Source organism: Schistocerca americana, chromosome 1, assembly GCF_021461395.2.
Source record: "Schistocerca americana isolate TAMUIC-IGC-003095 chromosome 1, iqSchAmer2.1, whole genome shotgun sequence".
NCBI classification, from domain to species: domain Eukaryota; kingdom Metazoa; phylum Arthropoda; class Insecta; order Orthoptera; family Acrididae; genus Schistocerca; species Schistocerca americana.
Genome location: NC_060119.1, coordinates 826,969,637 through 826,986,321, shown reverse-complemented (window position 1 = coordinate 826,986,321; position 16,685 = coordinate 826,969,637). Strand labels below are relative to the sequence as shown.

Genomic DNA, 16,685 nt, shown 5'->3' with positions numbered 1-16,685 from the left:
TGTCCCTGAGCGGAGAAAATCTCCGACCCAGCCGGCAATCGAATCCGCGCCCGTAGGATTGACATTGTGTTCCGCTGACCACTCAGCTACTGGGGGCGGACAATGGACAGATGGAAAGGTAATTTAAAGAATTCTAAATGGCCGTTGAAGTCTTCTATTGATATTAATGATCCTGTGGATAACAACGGGTGACGAAGCAACTGGAAAACCGGCAGAATATCTACGATTTCTGCAGGGTCTGGCTGTGAATCCCAACGTAAATAAATATAAAGTTTCACGGACAAATGGGTGACGAGATCCACCACTGTTCGATTATGCTATCAGAGACAAATCACGTGAGACGGTATATACAGTAAAAAAATATTCTAAGTACGAAAATGTCAAAATGGGGCGTAAATCGGTAGAGGGGACATACACGTGTAGACAAAATACTCCATATTCAGAAAATTCTATGATATATTCGGGAGAAAGTGCTTCGCGAACTGAGCAAGACAATGATGCGTTGTTCCACATCTGGTCCCTACTCAACCTGTTATTCGGCTTGGCATTGATTGACAGAGTTGCTGGATGTCCTCCTGAGAGACATTGTGCCACATTCTGTCCAGTTGGCGCGTTAGATCGTCAAAATCTCGAGTTTGTTGAAGGTATTGCCCACAATGTTCCGAATGTTCTCAGTTGGTGAGATATCCAACGACCTTTCTGGCCAAGGCAGGGTTTGGCAAGCACGAAGACAGGCAGCAGACACTCTCGCCGTGTGCAGGTGGGCATTATCTTACTGAAATGTAATCCCAGGATGGCCTGCCATGAGTATCAACAAATCTGATATTAGAATATCGTTGACGTACCGTTGTGCAGTAGGGGTGCCATGGGTGACTTCGCTAGTCATCGAGGCCCATTTCGGACTGAGACTCATCACTGAAGACAAGTCTGCTCCAGTCCCTGAGATTCGAAGCCGCAGAAATGCTATGAAATAGCCCATTACCGCCAAATTTCGAGGCACTGTTCTAACGGATATGATCTTCGTACGTCCCATATTCAATACTGCTGTTATTTTACTCATTGTTTCTTGTCTGTTAGCACCGACAACTCTTCGAAAACGCCGCTCTTCTCGGTAGTTATGCGAAGACTGTCGGCCACTACGTTGCCCGTCGTTAGAGTAAATGGCTGAAATTTGGTATTCTCGGCATAGTCTTGAAATTCTAGATCTAGGAACACTGAATTCCCTAACGATTTCCGAAATGTAATGTTCCATGCGACTAGCTCCAACTAATATTCCGTGTTCAGAGTCTGTTAACTCCTGTCGTGCTGCCACGATCACGTCGGGTATGTTTCACACGAGTCGTCTGAATACAAATGACAGCTCCGCCAACGCACTGCCCTCTTATACCTTTCGTACGGGATCCTAGTACCATCTGTATACGTGTATATTACTACCCCCTGACTTTTGTCATCTCAGTTTGCGGTATTCTTGAAAAACTGATTCATGATATACAGGACATAAAATCCCGTCTGAGGCCAGCGATCATTTTTATGTTAATAATTGGAAACCAATGCTGCACGATCGCAATAAAATCATGAGATATTCAACTGACATTTTATTAGAACATAAAAGAGTCAATTGAACATCTCAGGACTTTATTGCGACTCTACAGCATTGGTTGCCAATTATAAACAGATTCATATTTTATGTTCCCCCTATATTGTTTCCCATGTTTCATTACTTCATAATTCAGATTAATGTCTTTAAGTACTTGTCTAAAAAAACCTTTCACCCTCCCAACCTACCACTCTCACAAGTAATTTTATCTCTGCGCTCTTTATGTTGGTTGTATTTGCGTTGTTAGTATCCATTATTCGTATTAGATAAAAGTAATACTGATAAAGCGATCAAAATGTAGAAGGTAACTGGTTCCTCCAGTTTTCTGAGTTCAAGACTTCTCGTGATTTTGTCACTTTGATACGATTTGGTTTCCATTATAGTAACAAACAGAAACACTGATCCCTTGAATAGATCCTTTTTCAAAAGGACTGATTTCAAGCTACACAAGAAACAGAAGATCGAAACCGACAACCATGACTCAAAAGTATGAATTATCCTGAAGGAAAACATCGTAACACGTACACGACCATAAATATCTACCCCATTGCAACCAAATGAACTGTCATCTTTAGAACTGTGTACCAACTATAAGTGGTTGAGATTGCTATCAAACGACCCAAATCTAAGTCCAACGTCAAAGGTCGCAGTTTCAACATGTGAGGTACTTTAGATGGGGCAAAACGATCACTAGGTGGAGAGTGAAATGTCATTTTGTGATCTTTCTTTTTCTGCAGGTCACATAGCAATGACAGTGATGGTTGACAGAATTGGATAGAAGAGGGTTGTAATGAACGCCAGTTACCACGCGACACGTTTTCATGAAACGACTACCATTTTCTCTGCTTAGCCGTAACAAACGGCAAAAAAAACCTTCCCCGGTTACTCCATATGCCATATTTCAGATGGGGAAAACACAGTCTTATGTGGACTAAGAACATGAAGTGTACTTCAAAGAGCAGACAGTATTGTTACTTTCCGGTCCAACATGTTTTCCAGACATTCCATTCATGAAATTAGTCTTGTACTGTTGATTGTTAGCATCATTGTCACTGTTCTCCTGGAACAGCAGCTTTATCAACTTGCATTTGAACTACATGGAGGGACAGTTCACTGAAGCATATCAAGGTGACACTCGGTTCCATTCCACAACGTTTCTCATCATATTGAGATACCAATGCCAAAAATTCAGGAGGCACCTGGTGGACGTTTGTTTCCACCATTTCTCTGTCAGTTGTCAGCTGGTGGTGAAAGTGAAAATTTGTAGTTGGCGCAATACAGTTTTGTATGTTTGCACATAATACTTTTACATTTGACATACCGATGGGTAATTGTCTTCATGGTAGTGGGAAGTGCATATGCTACAGGAAGCGACTTGCATCCCTCATGGACAATGTGTTGTAAAAATTTAAAGCACACATCTGTCAAAACCGGCCATCCAATAAGTTGCTTTATGAGCAGTCTTGACTTCTTCACTTATCGTACATTGCATATCGCCCCAAGACTGATAATGTAGGCAATACAGGGTGGTCCATTGATAGTGACTGGAGCAAATATCTCACGAAATAAGCATGAAACGAAAAAACTACAAAGAACGAAACTCGTCTAGCTTGAAGGGGGAAACCAGATAGCGCTATGGTTGGCCCGTTAGACGCTTATTTCGTGAGATATTTGGCCCGGTCACGTTCAATGGACCACCCTGTGTACACTGCCAGGAAGAAAGTAATGCACCCTCTCAGGGATTTCCAATTCACTCAAGATTTATTGTAGGAACAGTGCATATGGAGTAGATCAAATGCTTACATTTACAGGTCAACAACACAAGCAGTTCTGAGGCATCAGGTATCGACTCCTGCTGAAACACCCATATCGTATGTCACTGTTCAAAGTGCCGTCAATGCGAACAAGAGGTGGCCTGGACGTGTAACCAATCGCACCCCATACCATCACGACGGGTGATACGCCAGTTGGCGATGACGAATAAACGATTCCAATGTGCGTTCACAGCGATGTCGCCAAACACGGATGCGACCATCATGATGCTGTAAACAGAACCTGGATTCATCCGAAAAAATGACGTTTTGCCATTCGTGGACCCAGGTTCGTCGTTGAGTACACCGTCGCAGGCGTTCCTGTCTGTGATGCAGCGTAAGGGGTAACCGCAGCCATGGTTTGCTGCTGCAAACGTCGGCGAACTGTTCGTGCAGATGGTTGTTGTCTTTCAAACGTTCCCATCTGTTGACTGAGGGATCGGGACGTGGCTGCGCGATCCGTTACAGCCATGTGGATAAGATGCCCGTCATCTCGACTGCTAGTGATACGAGGCCGTTTGGATCCACCACGGAGTTCCGTATTAACCTTCAGAACCCACCGATTCCATATTCTGCTAACAGTCATTGGATCTCGACCAACGCGAGCAGCAATGTCGCGATACGATAAACCGCAATCGCGATAGCCTACAATTCGACCTTTATCAAAGTCAGAAACGTGATGGTAAGCATTTCTCCTCCTTAGACGAGGCATCACACAAACGTTTCACCAGGCAACGCCGGTCAACTGCTGTTTGTGTATGAGAAATCCGTTGGAAACTTTCATCGTGTCAGCACGTTGTAGGTGTCGCCACCGGTGCCAACCGTGTGTGAATGCTCTGAAAAGCTAATCGTTTGCATATCACATATAATCTCAATTGTGCAGCTTTCGTCAGTATGTAAAAAAATGACATATTTCCAATATTTTAAAATCATTACGATTGGGTATGTAGTAGGAGCGTTGAGGATTTTTTCACTCCTATCATACTCTGACACGGCCGTGCGCCAAGAAACGTTGTGCGCTGTTGATAGTGACGGAGACGTCGAAATTAGTATAGCCAATAAATAAAATTTGTGTAAGCATTGAATGAATTAATCCTTATACCCAAGGATGACGTTCGCCCGCCAGGGTAGCCGAGAGCGGTAACGCGCTGCTTCCTGAACTCGGGTAGGCGCGCCGGCCTCTGATCGAATCCGCCTGGCGGATTAACGACGAGGGCGGTGTGCCGGCCAGCCTGGATGTGGTTTTTAGGCGGTTTTCCACATCCCGCTAGGTGAATACAGGCCTGGTCCCCACGTTGCGCCTCAGTTACACGCGTCGCAGGCATTTGACCCATGTCCGCACTCTCTCACGATTTACACTACACACAGACAGTTGCGGTTCACTGCTTCCGTCCTGGGGGGTACGGGGTGGCGGCAGGAAGGGCATCCGGCCATCCGTAAAACCTAACATTGCCAAATCCGTTAAAAAGCCGAGCGGTTCTAGGCGCTGCAGTCTGGAACCGCGCGATCGCTACGGTCGCAGGTTCGAATCCTGCCTCGGGCATGGATGTGTGTGATGTCTTTAGGTTAGTTAGGTTTAAGTAGTTCTAAGTTCTAGGGGACTGCTGACCTCAGAAGTTGAGTCCCATAGTGCTGAGAGCCATTTGAACCATTCTGAACCAAATCCGTTGTAATTACGCCGACCCTGCGATCGCTGCGGGACTATAGCATAAGCGAAAAAAGAAGACACGTTTCGATCGCACGAAGCCTATCAGCTACTTTATTATTTCTCAACATTAGGTACCGCCTCCATGGCAACACTGAACACTGTTCTACAGTCCCCATGCAATTTTCACTCTCCAAGTCCTTAGGTGATTTCTAAGAATCCTTGATGGTACTTGCAGTTAGGGCGATAATTTTTTGATCGCATCAGAATAGTTTACTCTAACCGTGCCCTCCCGAAAATGTTGCAAAGACGTCCCAGACAGATTAACGCGTTTACTGAAGATGTTTATTCGTGACTGTTGTAAGAGCGTTTCGCTTACCGAGCGCTAATATACTGCCGTTGTTACAGGTAGACGGCGGGTCGTGCTCGCACGAGTGCAGCAACAGCGAGGGCAGCTTCTCGTGCTCGTGCCCGGCCGGCTTCGTGCTCGGCTCGGACGAGCGCACCTGCCGTGACGTGGACGAGTGCGAGTCCGGGGAGGCGCGCTGCGCGCAGGACTGCCTCAACACCATCGGCAGCTTCAGCTGCGACTGCGCCGACGGCTTCCGGCTGGCCGACGACCAGCGCTCCTGCAGGGACGTCGACGAGTGCTCCGCTGACGAGGATGTCTTCCCCGGAGAGACGCGCTGCTCCCACCGCTGCGTCAACACGGAAGGCTCTTTCAGCTGCCATTGCCCTGCAGGGTTCGCTCTCGGAGAAGACTCCAGAACGTGTAATGACCTCGACGAGTGCCTCGGTGAGCACAACTGTTCCCACGAGTGTATCAACGAAGAAGGTAGCTATAGATGTGGATGTCCCGACGGACAGCTGCTCAAAAGGGATCGTAGAACATGTGAACTGGAGGAAAACTGTTTCAGTAAGATGGACGATGGCTCTGGCAGACTGTGTACGCAAGAGTGTGTGGGGGACGGCGGGGATATTATCTGCAAGTGTCCACCTGGATACGTTCTTTCAGACGGTGAAAGCAGGTGTGATGACGTAGATGAGTGTGCGGGCGAGGCGAAAGACGTTTGTTCCCACAACTGCACCAACATTCCAGGAGGTTTCGTGTGTATTTGTCCAGAAGGATATATCTTGTCAAAGGACCACAGAACGTGCGTAGATGACGATGAATGTGACAGCAACGAAACGGAGCTAGGTTGTTCTCACGGCTGTGTCAACACCGAAGGCAGTTTCCGATGCACGTGTCCGGCTGGTTTCGTGCTGGACAGCGATTTGTTGAACTGTAAGGACATAGACGAGTGCTCCGAGTTCGAACGCAATGAAAATGCCTCTAGATGCTCCCACGCGTGTGTTAACGATCCTGGCAGCTTCCACTGCACTTGTCCTCCGGGCCTGATACTCGGCGGCGACTTATTGTCTTGCAAGGACATAGACGAATGCATGGATCTCGAGGGCAGTGGGGCAGGAGTTGTCTGCGAACACGGCTGCGTTAACGAGCACGGCAGCTTCAGGTGCACGTGTTTTAAAGGATTCGCACTTGCTGATGACAAACGGAGTTGCGAAGACGTAGACGAGTGCGCAGAAGGCAATGCTCACGGTTGCTCTCATATTTGTGCTAATACCGCTGGGAGCTACCAGTGCAAGTGTCCAGCAGGGTACTACGTGGGCGACGACAACAAAACATGCGAGGATATTGACGAATGTAATGAAGAGAGCGGGGAAATTGTCTGCTTACACTCGTGTATTAATTTGCCTGGGAGCTACAAGTGTTCGTGCCCAATGGGGTACCACCTTCAACGTGACACGGGAGTCTGCGAAGATATAGACGAGTGCGAGGCGTACAAGAAAATAGGAGCAGACGATGGTTGCAGCCACGACTGTAAGAATGTGCCAGGGTCCTATAAGTGCGAATGTCCAGCCGGATTTACCCTGTCTCGCAATCTACGCACTTGCGAAGACATTGATGAATGCAACAACTTCATAAATAATCCCTGCTCCCACGAGTGCAAAAATTTGCCCGGAAGTTTCTTATGCTTGTGTCCAGAAGGGTACAATCTTAAAAGCGATCTTATAACATGCGAGGATATAGATGAGTGTATCGCGAAAGACGAGAATGGGACGTCGTTCGTAGATTGTTCACACGGCTGCGTCAACGAACCGGGGACGTATCGTTGTACATGTCCAGATGGTTTCGAACTGGATGACGACGAAGAAACTTGCGTAGACATCGACGAATGCGATTATGATTTTCCAGTGTGTACATGTAATGAAGAGAGCAGCGAAGTTAACTGCTTAAGTTCGTGTGTTAACATACCTGGGAGTTACATGTGTTCGTGTCCTTACGGGTACCACCTACAACGCGACACGGGAACCTGTGAAGATATAGACGAATGCGCAGCGTATAAGAAAATAGGAGCAGACGATGGTTGCAGCCACGACTGTAAGAATGTGCCTGGCTCCTATAAGTGCGATTGTCCCGCCGGACTTAAACTGTCTCGCAATCGACGCACATGTGAAGACATAGACGAATGCAACAACGGAAATAATCCCTGTTCCCACGAGTGCGAAAACTTGCAGGGAAGCTACTTATGCGTGTGTCCGGAAGGGTACACCCTTAAAAGCGATCGTAGAACTTGCGAAGACATAGACGAGTGTATCGCGAAGGACGAGAATGGGACGTCGTTCGTAGACTGTTCACACGGCTGCGTCAATGAACCTGGGGGATATCGTTGTACGTGTCCAGACGGCTTTGAATTGGATGACGATGAAGAGACCTGCATAGACATCGATGAATGCCATCGTAATATTTCAGGGTGTACACATGACTGCAGAAATCTGCCTGGGAGTTTCAAGTGTGACTGTGCTCCGGGATTCTTTCTGTTGAACGATCAAAAATCTTGCGATAATTTTGACGAATGTGCTTTGAATGACGAAGGTCATTCATATGCTGGTTGTTCTCATAACTGTACCAATCTGGCAAACAGCTTCTTTTGTAGCTGCCCTGAGGGATACGTCCTTAATAAACATGACTCAAGGACGTGTATTGATTCTGATATTTGTCGAACCAACGAAAACAAAACTTTGTGTTCGCACTTATGCGTAAGTCTTGACGGGAGCTATAAGTGTGCTTGTCCTGAAGGGATGGTTTTGGACAGTGATCAAAGCACGTGCATCGACGAGAAAGAATGTGCTGTGCCGGGCGACGAACTGGACGAGGGCTACGAACGATGCTGGAGGCAGTGCGGCGATTCAGAGGTAAGTACTGGTAGAGAGTGTTAACATACAACGTTACCTTGCTAAACTGCAATCTTTTGCCGGTTTAATTGAAACATCTGACTGCCTGACTATTACACGGAGATATAAACATTATGTGTACCCGACTCTAACGGAGATCGTCAAATGTGATAAACATGACTACATTTTCGAAAATAATGGATGAACTCTTCAAGAGATGTCGTCCTGAGGGATATACTGCAAAATTCTTTGCAAATGGAGTGTTAGATCGTCGAAATCCCGAGCTGGTTGAAGGCCCCTGCTCCAAACGTTCTCAACTGGGGATAGATCCGGCGACGTTTGGTGGCCAAGACAGGGTTTGGCAAGTACGAAGATAAGCAATAAAAATTCTCGTCGTGTGCGGGCGGCCATTATCTTGTTGAAAATTAAAATCAAGATGGCTTGCCATGAAGGGCATCAACTGTGCTGTAAGGGAGCCGCGTTTGACAACCATAGACATCCTGCTACGAAAAGAAATGGCACTCCAGACCATCGCTCCTAGCTGTCGAGCCATATGGCGACATTCAAGTTAGTATCCAACCTCTGTCTGGGGCGTCTCCACCCATGTCATCAGCCTGTAATCTCATTGGATAGAGTAAAATTGTCTTCAGTGATGAAATTCGCTTCGACCTGAGCCCTGATGACCAGCGGTGATGTGACTGTAGACGTCCCGGACAGCAGTGGAAGAGAGAAGCTAATTGAGTCCTCGATTATTGTTGGATGTGTTCCAGTCTCTGTCTTCCTCTACAGTTTTTACCCTCTACAGTTCCTCTGGTACCAAGAAACTATTAAAGAAATGTCTGATATGCTTTTGTTTCTAATTTTCATTGATTTTACGTTTTTTCGTGAAACTGGATTTTCTAGCGCTGTATGGCAAATTTGTATAAACTTTATTTTTGCTGCAGTATCCCTTTGTTCCACGTTACAAATCAACGATTTTCGAATAAAATTGGGGGTAAACATTGACTATTTCAATTTTGCTATAAATACTGCTTATTTTTAAGTAACAGAAAGGAGTATAACTATGTGGAAGAAACTTTTCCACAGGTTACCTGGCCATTTATATATCCTCGCCCAGTTTCTAGATGGTCCACCGCTTTCAGTTTCTAGAGAAATCAAGAAAGCCACTGATCGCATACGCGAACCAATAGGCCGAAATGGACTAACACACAATAGTTATGCAACACACTTAAGGTACATGTAAAGTAGCAAAAAATCTTATATATATATATATATATATATATATATATATATATATATATATATATATATATATATATATATAATTTATACTGCACTTGTAGGCACGTTAAAGTTACATTGTTATAACATAAGTATTTTTCATAAACGTTGACATGGCAAAAACATAAATACAAAAAAAGTGTTCGTAATTTCGTCCCTCATAAAAATTCTCAAAGGTACAATTAATTTAAATGCATTTTCCCACTCTAACACAGCAAGGCAAAAGAAACTTCAAATGGCTCCAAGCACTATGATACTTAACATCTGAGGTCATCAGTCCCCTAGACTTAGAACTACTTAAACCTAACTAACCTAAGGACATCACACACATCCATGCCCGAGGCAGGATTCGAACCTGCGACAGTAGCAGCAGCGCGGTTCCGGACTGAGGCACCTAGTACCATAGCAAGGCATTTACACCATTAAAAATCACTTGAAGACCAAGAATGAACACTGTTTTAAGTTCGTTTCTTTTGTGTCACATATGAATTTGTACCTCCCCCCATGAACCATGGACCTTGCCGTTGGTGGGGAGGCTTGCGTGCCTCAGCGATACAGATAGCCGTACCGTAGGTGCAACCACAACGGAGGGGTATCTGTTGAGAGGCCAGACAAACGTGTGGTTCCTGAAGAGGGGCAGCAGCCTTTTCAGTAGTTGCAAGGGCAACAGTCTGGATGATTGACTGATCTGGCCTTGTAACAATAACCAAAACGGCCTTGCTGTGCTGGTACTGCGAACGGCTGAAAGCAAGGGGAAACTACAGCCGTAATTTTTCCCGAGGGCATGCAGCTTTACTGTATGATTACATGATGATGGCGTCCTCTTGGGTAAAATATTCCGGAGGTAAAATAGTCCCCCATTCGGATCTCCGGGCGGGGACTACTCAAGAGGATGTCGTTATCATGAGAAAGAAAACCGGCGTTCTACGGATCGGAGCGTGGAATGTCAGATCCCTTAATCGGGCAGGTAGGTTAGAAAATTTAAAAAGGGAAATGGATAGGTTGAAGTTAGATATAGTGGGAATTAGTGAAGTTCGGTGGCAGGAGGAACAAGACTTCTGGTCAGGTGACTACAGGGTTATAAACACAAAATCAAATAGGGGTAATGCAGGAGTAGGTTTAATAATGAATAGGAAAATAGGAATGCGGGTAAGCTACTACAAACAGCATAGTGAACGCATTATTGTGGCCAAGATAGATACGAAGCCCACACCTACTACAGTAGTACAAGTTTATATGCCAACTAGCTCTGCAGATGACGAAGAAATTGAAGAAATGTATGATGAAATAAAAGAAATTATTCAGATTGTGAAGGGAGACGAAAATTTAATAGTCATGGGTGACTGGAATTCGAGTGTAGGAAAAGGGAGAGAAGGAAACATAGTAGGTGAATATGGATTGGGGGACAGAAATGAAAGAGGAAGCCGCCTGGTAGAATTTTGCACAGAGCACAACATAATCATAACTAACACTTGGTTTAAGAATCATGAAAGAAGGTTGTATACATGGAAGAACCCTGGAGATACTAAAAGGTATCAGATAGATTATATAATGGTAAGACAGAGATTTAGGAACCAGGTTTTAAATTGTAAGACATTTCCAGGGGCAGATGTGGACTCTGACCACAATCTATTGGTTATGACCTGTAGATTAAAACTGAAGAAGCTGCAAAAAGGTGGGAATTTAAGGAGATGGGACCTGGATAAACTAAAAGAACCGGAGGTTGTACAGAGATTCAGGGAGAGCATAAGGGAGCAATTGACAGGAATGGGGGAAATAAATACAGTAGAAGAAGAATGGGTAGCTTTGAGGGATGAAGTAGTGAAGGCAGCAGAGGATCAAGTAGGTAAAAAGACGAGGGCTAGTAGAAATCCTTGGGTAACAGAAGAAATATTGAATTTAATTGATGAAAGGAGGAAATATAAAAATGCAGTAAGTGAAACAGGCAAAAAGGAATACAAACGTCTCAAAAATGAGATCGACAGGAAGTGCAAAATGGCTAAGCAGGGATGGCTAGAGGACAAATGTAAGGATGTAGAGGACTATCTCACTAGGGGTAAGATAGATACCGCCTACAGGAAAATTAAAGAGACCTTCGGAGATAAGAGAACGACTTGTATGAATATCAAGAGCTCAGATGGAAACCCAGTTCTAAGCAAAGAAGGGAAAGCAGAAAGGTGGAAGGAGTATATAGAGGGCCTATACAAGGGCGATGTACTTGAGGACAATATTATGGAAATGGAAGAGGATGTAGATGAAGATGAAATGGGAGATATGATACTGCGTGAAGAGTTTGACAGAGCACTGGAAGACCTGAGTCGAAACAAGGCCCCCGGAGTAGACAATATTCCATTGGAACTACTGACGGCCGTGGGAGAGCCAGTCCTGACAAAACTCTACCATCTGGTGAGCAAGATGTATGAAACAGGCGAAATACCCTCAGACTTCAAGAAGAATATAATAATTCCAATCCCAAAGAAAGCAGGTGTTGACAGATGTGAAAATTACCGAACTATCAGCTTAATAAGTCACAGCTGCAAAATACTAACACGAATTCTTTACAGACGAATGGAAAAACTGGTAGAGGCCAACCTCGGGGAAGATCAGTTTGGATTCCGTAGAAACACTGGAACACGTGAGGCAATACTGACCTTACGACTTATCTTAGAAGAAAGATTAAGGAAAGGCAAACCTATGTTTCTAGCATTTGTAGACTTAGAGAAAGCTTTTAACAATGTTGACTGGAATACTCTCTTTCAAATTCTAAAGGTGGCAGGGGTAAAATACAGGGAGCGAAAGGCTATTTACAATTTGTACAGAAACCAGATGGCAGTTATAAGAGTCGAGGGACATGAAAGGGAAGCAGTGGTTGGGAAGGGAGTAAGACAGGGTTGTAGCCTCTCCCCGATGTTGTTCAATCTGTATATTGAGCAAGCAGTAAAGGAAACAAAAGAAAAATTCGGAGTAGGTATTAAAATTCATGGAGAAGAAATAAAAACTTTGAGGTTCGCCGATGACATTGTAATTCTGTCAGAGACAGCAAAGGACTTGGAAGAGCAGTTGAATGGAATGGACAGTGTCTTGAAAGGAGGATATGAGATGAACATCAACAAAAGCAAAACAAGGATAATGGAATGTAGTCTAATTAAGTCGGGTGATGCTGAGGGAATTAGATTAGGAAATGAGGCACTTAAAGTAGTAAAGGAGTTTTGCTATTTAGGGAGTAAAATAACTGATGATGGTCGAAGTAGAGAGGATATAAAATGTAGACTGGCAATGGTAAGGAAATCGTTTCTGAAGAAGAGAAATTTGTTAACATCGAATATAGATTTAAGTGTCAGGAAGTCGTTTCTGAAAGTATTTGTATGGAGTGTAGCCATGTATGGAAGTGAAACATGGACGATAAATAGTTTGGACAAGAAGAGAATAGAAGCTTTCGAAATGTGGTGCTACAGAAGAATGCTGAAGATTAGATGGGTAGATCACGTAACTAATGAGGAAGTATTGAATAGGATTGGGGAGAAGAGAAGTTTGTGGCACAACTTGACCAGAAGAAGGGATCGGTTGGTAGGACATGTTCTGAGGCATCAAGGGATCACCAATTTAGTATTGGAGGGCAGCGTGGAGGGTAAAAATCGTAGAGGGAGACCAAGAGATGAATACACTAAGCAGATTCAGAAGGATGTAGGTTGCAGTAGGTACTGGGAGATGAAAAAGCTTGCACAGGATAGAGTAGCATGGAGAGATGCATCAAACCAGTCTCAGGACTGAAGACCACAACAACAACAGCATGAATTTGTATGTCTGTGTAGACGAAGAGCATGTTTCGCAATCACAGTCTAAGCACTTCGAATCCATTTTTCTTCCCTTGCTGTTTCCCATACCAAACAAATAAAGTAATATTTAAAAATAGCAACCGAGCGAGGTGGCGCAGTGGTTAGCACACTGGACTCGCATTCGGAAGGACGACGGTTCAATCCCGCGTCCGGCCATCCTGATTTAGGTTTTCCGTGATTTCCCTAAATCGCTCCAGGCAAATGCCGGGATGGTTCCTTTCAAAGGGCACGGCAGACTTCCTTCCCTAATCCGATGAGACCGATGACCTCGCTGTCTGGTCTCCTTCCCCCCAAAAACAACCAACAAAAATAGCAAATGAAACTAGTACAAGTTCGAAATTTCGTCTCTGGGAAGAAAACAGAAAATGCACGGGGACGAAATGACGAAAATCCACAGCAACATAGGCGGAACTATTGGCTACAGCGACTACACACGACTGAAATATATTCCAGTATTTGAACACTAATATTCAACACTCTGGCAAACGTAGGTTGTTAATTTGACTGCTACACTAACTCACCTCAGCATCAAAAATTAAATTCCCTCTTACACACAAGCTACACGTTCCCGACACAAAAAACTTTCTCAACAAAACAATGGGCTCAGGTCAGCATGCACGATCAGTTAAACATTTGTTACCAACTGTGGAACCGAAAATCCCCAGGGGAACAAACTTACCAACAGGGCCGATAATATACCGGGTGATCAAAAAGTCAGTATAAATTTGAAAACTGAATAAATCACAGAATAATGTAGATAGAGAGGTACAAATTGACAGACATGCTTGGAATGACATGGGGCTTTATTAGAACCAAAAAAATACAAAAATTCAAAAAATGTCCGATAGATGGCGCTTCATCTGATCAGAATAGCAATAAATAGCATAACAAAGTAAGACAAAGCAAAGATGACGTTCTTTACAGGAAATACCCAATGTGTCCACCATCATTCCTCAACAATAGCTGTAGTCGAGGAATAATGCTGTGAACAGCACTGTAAATCATGTCCGTAGTTATGGTGAGGCATTGGCGTCGGATGTTGTCTTTCAGCATGGCTAGAGATGTCGGTCGATCAAGATACGCTTGCGACTTCAGGTAACCCCAAAGCCAATAATCGTACGGACTGAGGTCTGGGGACCTGGGAGGCCAAGCATGACGGAAGTGGCGTCTGAGCACACGATCATCACCAAACGAGGCGCCCAAGAGATCTTTCACGCGTCTGACAATATGGGGTGCAGCGCCATCCTGCATAAACATCGTACGTTCCAGCAGGTGTTTATCAGCCAGGCTGGAGATGATGCGATTCTGTAACATATCGGCGTACCTCTCACCCGTGACGGTAGCAGTTACTGACGTTTTGCTGTCCAGCGCCATCTGTCGGACGTTTTGTGAACTTTGTTTTTCTTTCGGTTCTAATAAAACTCCATGTCATTCCAAGCATGTGTGTCAATTTTTACCTCTCTATCTTCATTATTCCGTGGTTTAAATTTTCAAATTCTTACTGACTTTTTGATCACCCGGTACATGTCCCTTTCATGTGGATCGCGCAGGGCCAGCTGGTGCACTGCGAGTGCAGCGACGGCTACCGGTGGGACGGCGAGGTGCGGCAGTGCACGGACGTGGACGAGTGCGCGCCGGGCGGCGTGGGCAGGCAGCGCTGCTCCCACGAGTGCGTGAACCGGCCGGGCGGCTACGCGTGCCGCTGCCCCGCAGGCCTGCAGCTGACGCACGACGGTCACGCGTGCCTCCCCACGGGCTGCCTGCACCACAACGGCGGCTGCTCGCACCTCTGCGCCGACACCGACCTCGGGGTGCAGTGCTACTGTCCGCCGGGCTACCGCCTGCTCGAGGACGACCACAAGACCTGCGTCGAGGTCAGTTGCTCTTCTCTTCCTCTGTAGTAGGCTGTCCCCTAGTCTCGTTCCTAGAGGATTTAGCCTTTTTTCAGTAAAATGCACCACTCTTTTTCTCAAAGCGGATTCCTTTTGTTCAGGATTCCCGTACACCATACTATTCCTCACTCTTTTGGCTACAAAACCCTATTTTCCACCATAATCTTCTTTCAACGCGAAGACCCCCATAATAGCACTCTACAGGTCGACTTCGGAGCCGCCTTGCCGCATCAATAACCTCTCCAACATCCATATACCTCTTTCTGCGGGTTGCGTCCTTCATTGGGCCAAACAGATGCAAGTAGGAACGTGCGATACCCAGGTTGAAAGATGGATGAGGATGAACAGTTCAGTGAAGTTCTGTGAGCTCATATCGACAGCGCAGACTTCGGTGACGCCTTGTATTGTCATGGAGAAAGACAAGTCCATTTGCATTTTTCTGGCGATGAGCACGCTTGCGTCGTTTCTTTACATACCCGAAAGATAGCACAATATACTTCAGAGTTGATCGTCGCACTATGAGGGAGGAAATCAGAATAACCCCTTCAGAGATCCAGAAAACCACCATAACTTTGCCGGCTGAGGGTGCGGCCTTTAACGTCAAAAAATGGTTCAAATGGTTCTGAGCACTATGGGACTTAACAGCTGAGGTCATCAGTCCCCTAGAACTTATAACTACTTCAACCTAACCAAGCTAAGGACATCACACACATCCATGCCCGGGGCAGGATTCCAACCTGCGACCGTAGCGGTCGCGTGGTTCCAGACTGAAGCGCCTAGAACCGCTCGGCCACTCCGGCCAGCGGCTTTGAACTCTTTCTTCATACGGGAGGTGGTGTGGCGCCACTTCATGGATTGCCGTTTTGTTTCCCGTTCGAAGTGATGAACCCATGTTTCTTCACCTGTGACAAAAATGGTGACGATCAAACTCGTAACGCTCAAGTATCTCCTCACAGATGGTCCTTCGTTGCTCCGTACGGTGTTGGTCAGACTGCGAGTTACCCAGAAGGCATACGCTATTGAGTGCACCAACTGTTGGACGAGAGTGTCATCACTATCAACAGACACGTCCAGTTGTGCAGCGAGGTGTTTGACTGTGAACCGTCGATCACCTCGTATGAAAGTGTCCGCACTTTCCATCATTACGGGAGGCACATCTGTATGCGGTCCGCCCCCGGTAGCCGAGTGGCTAGCGCGACAGAATGTGAATCCTAAGGGCCCGGGTTCGATTCCCGGATGGGTCGGAGATTTTCTCCGCTCAGGGACTGGGTGTTGTGGTGTGAAAATCATCATCATTTCACCCCCATCGACGCAGAAGTCGCCGAAGTGGCGTCTTATCGAAAGACTTTCACCCGGCGAACGGTCTACCCGACGGGAAGCCCTAGT

General features: G+C 45.6%; 1 protein-coding gene across 1 annotated transcript in view; it reads left to right on the top strand.

Moving 5' to 3' along the window:
• The window catches only part of LOC124594457 (fibrillin-1-like), a 200,812-nt gene that overhangs the window by 75,764 nt on the left and 108,363 nt on the right, over nucleotides 1–16,685 (top strand). The window contains exons 8-9 of the mRNA XM_047132836.1: nucleotides 5,462–8,311; nucleotides 14,958–15,281. Of these exons, the coding sequence (XP_046988792.1) occupies nucleotides 5,462–8,311; nucleotides 14,958–15,281 (3,174 nt within the window). The remainder of the gene's footprint in view (nucleotides 1–5,461; nucleotides 8,312–14,957; nucleotides 15,282–16,685) is intronic.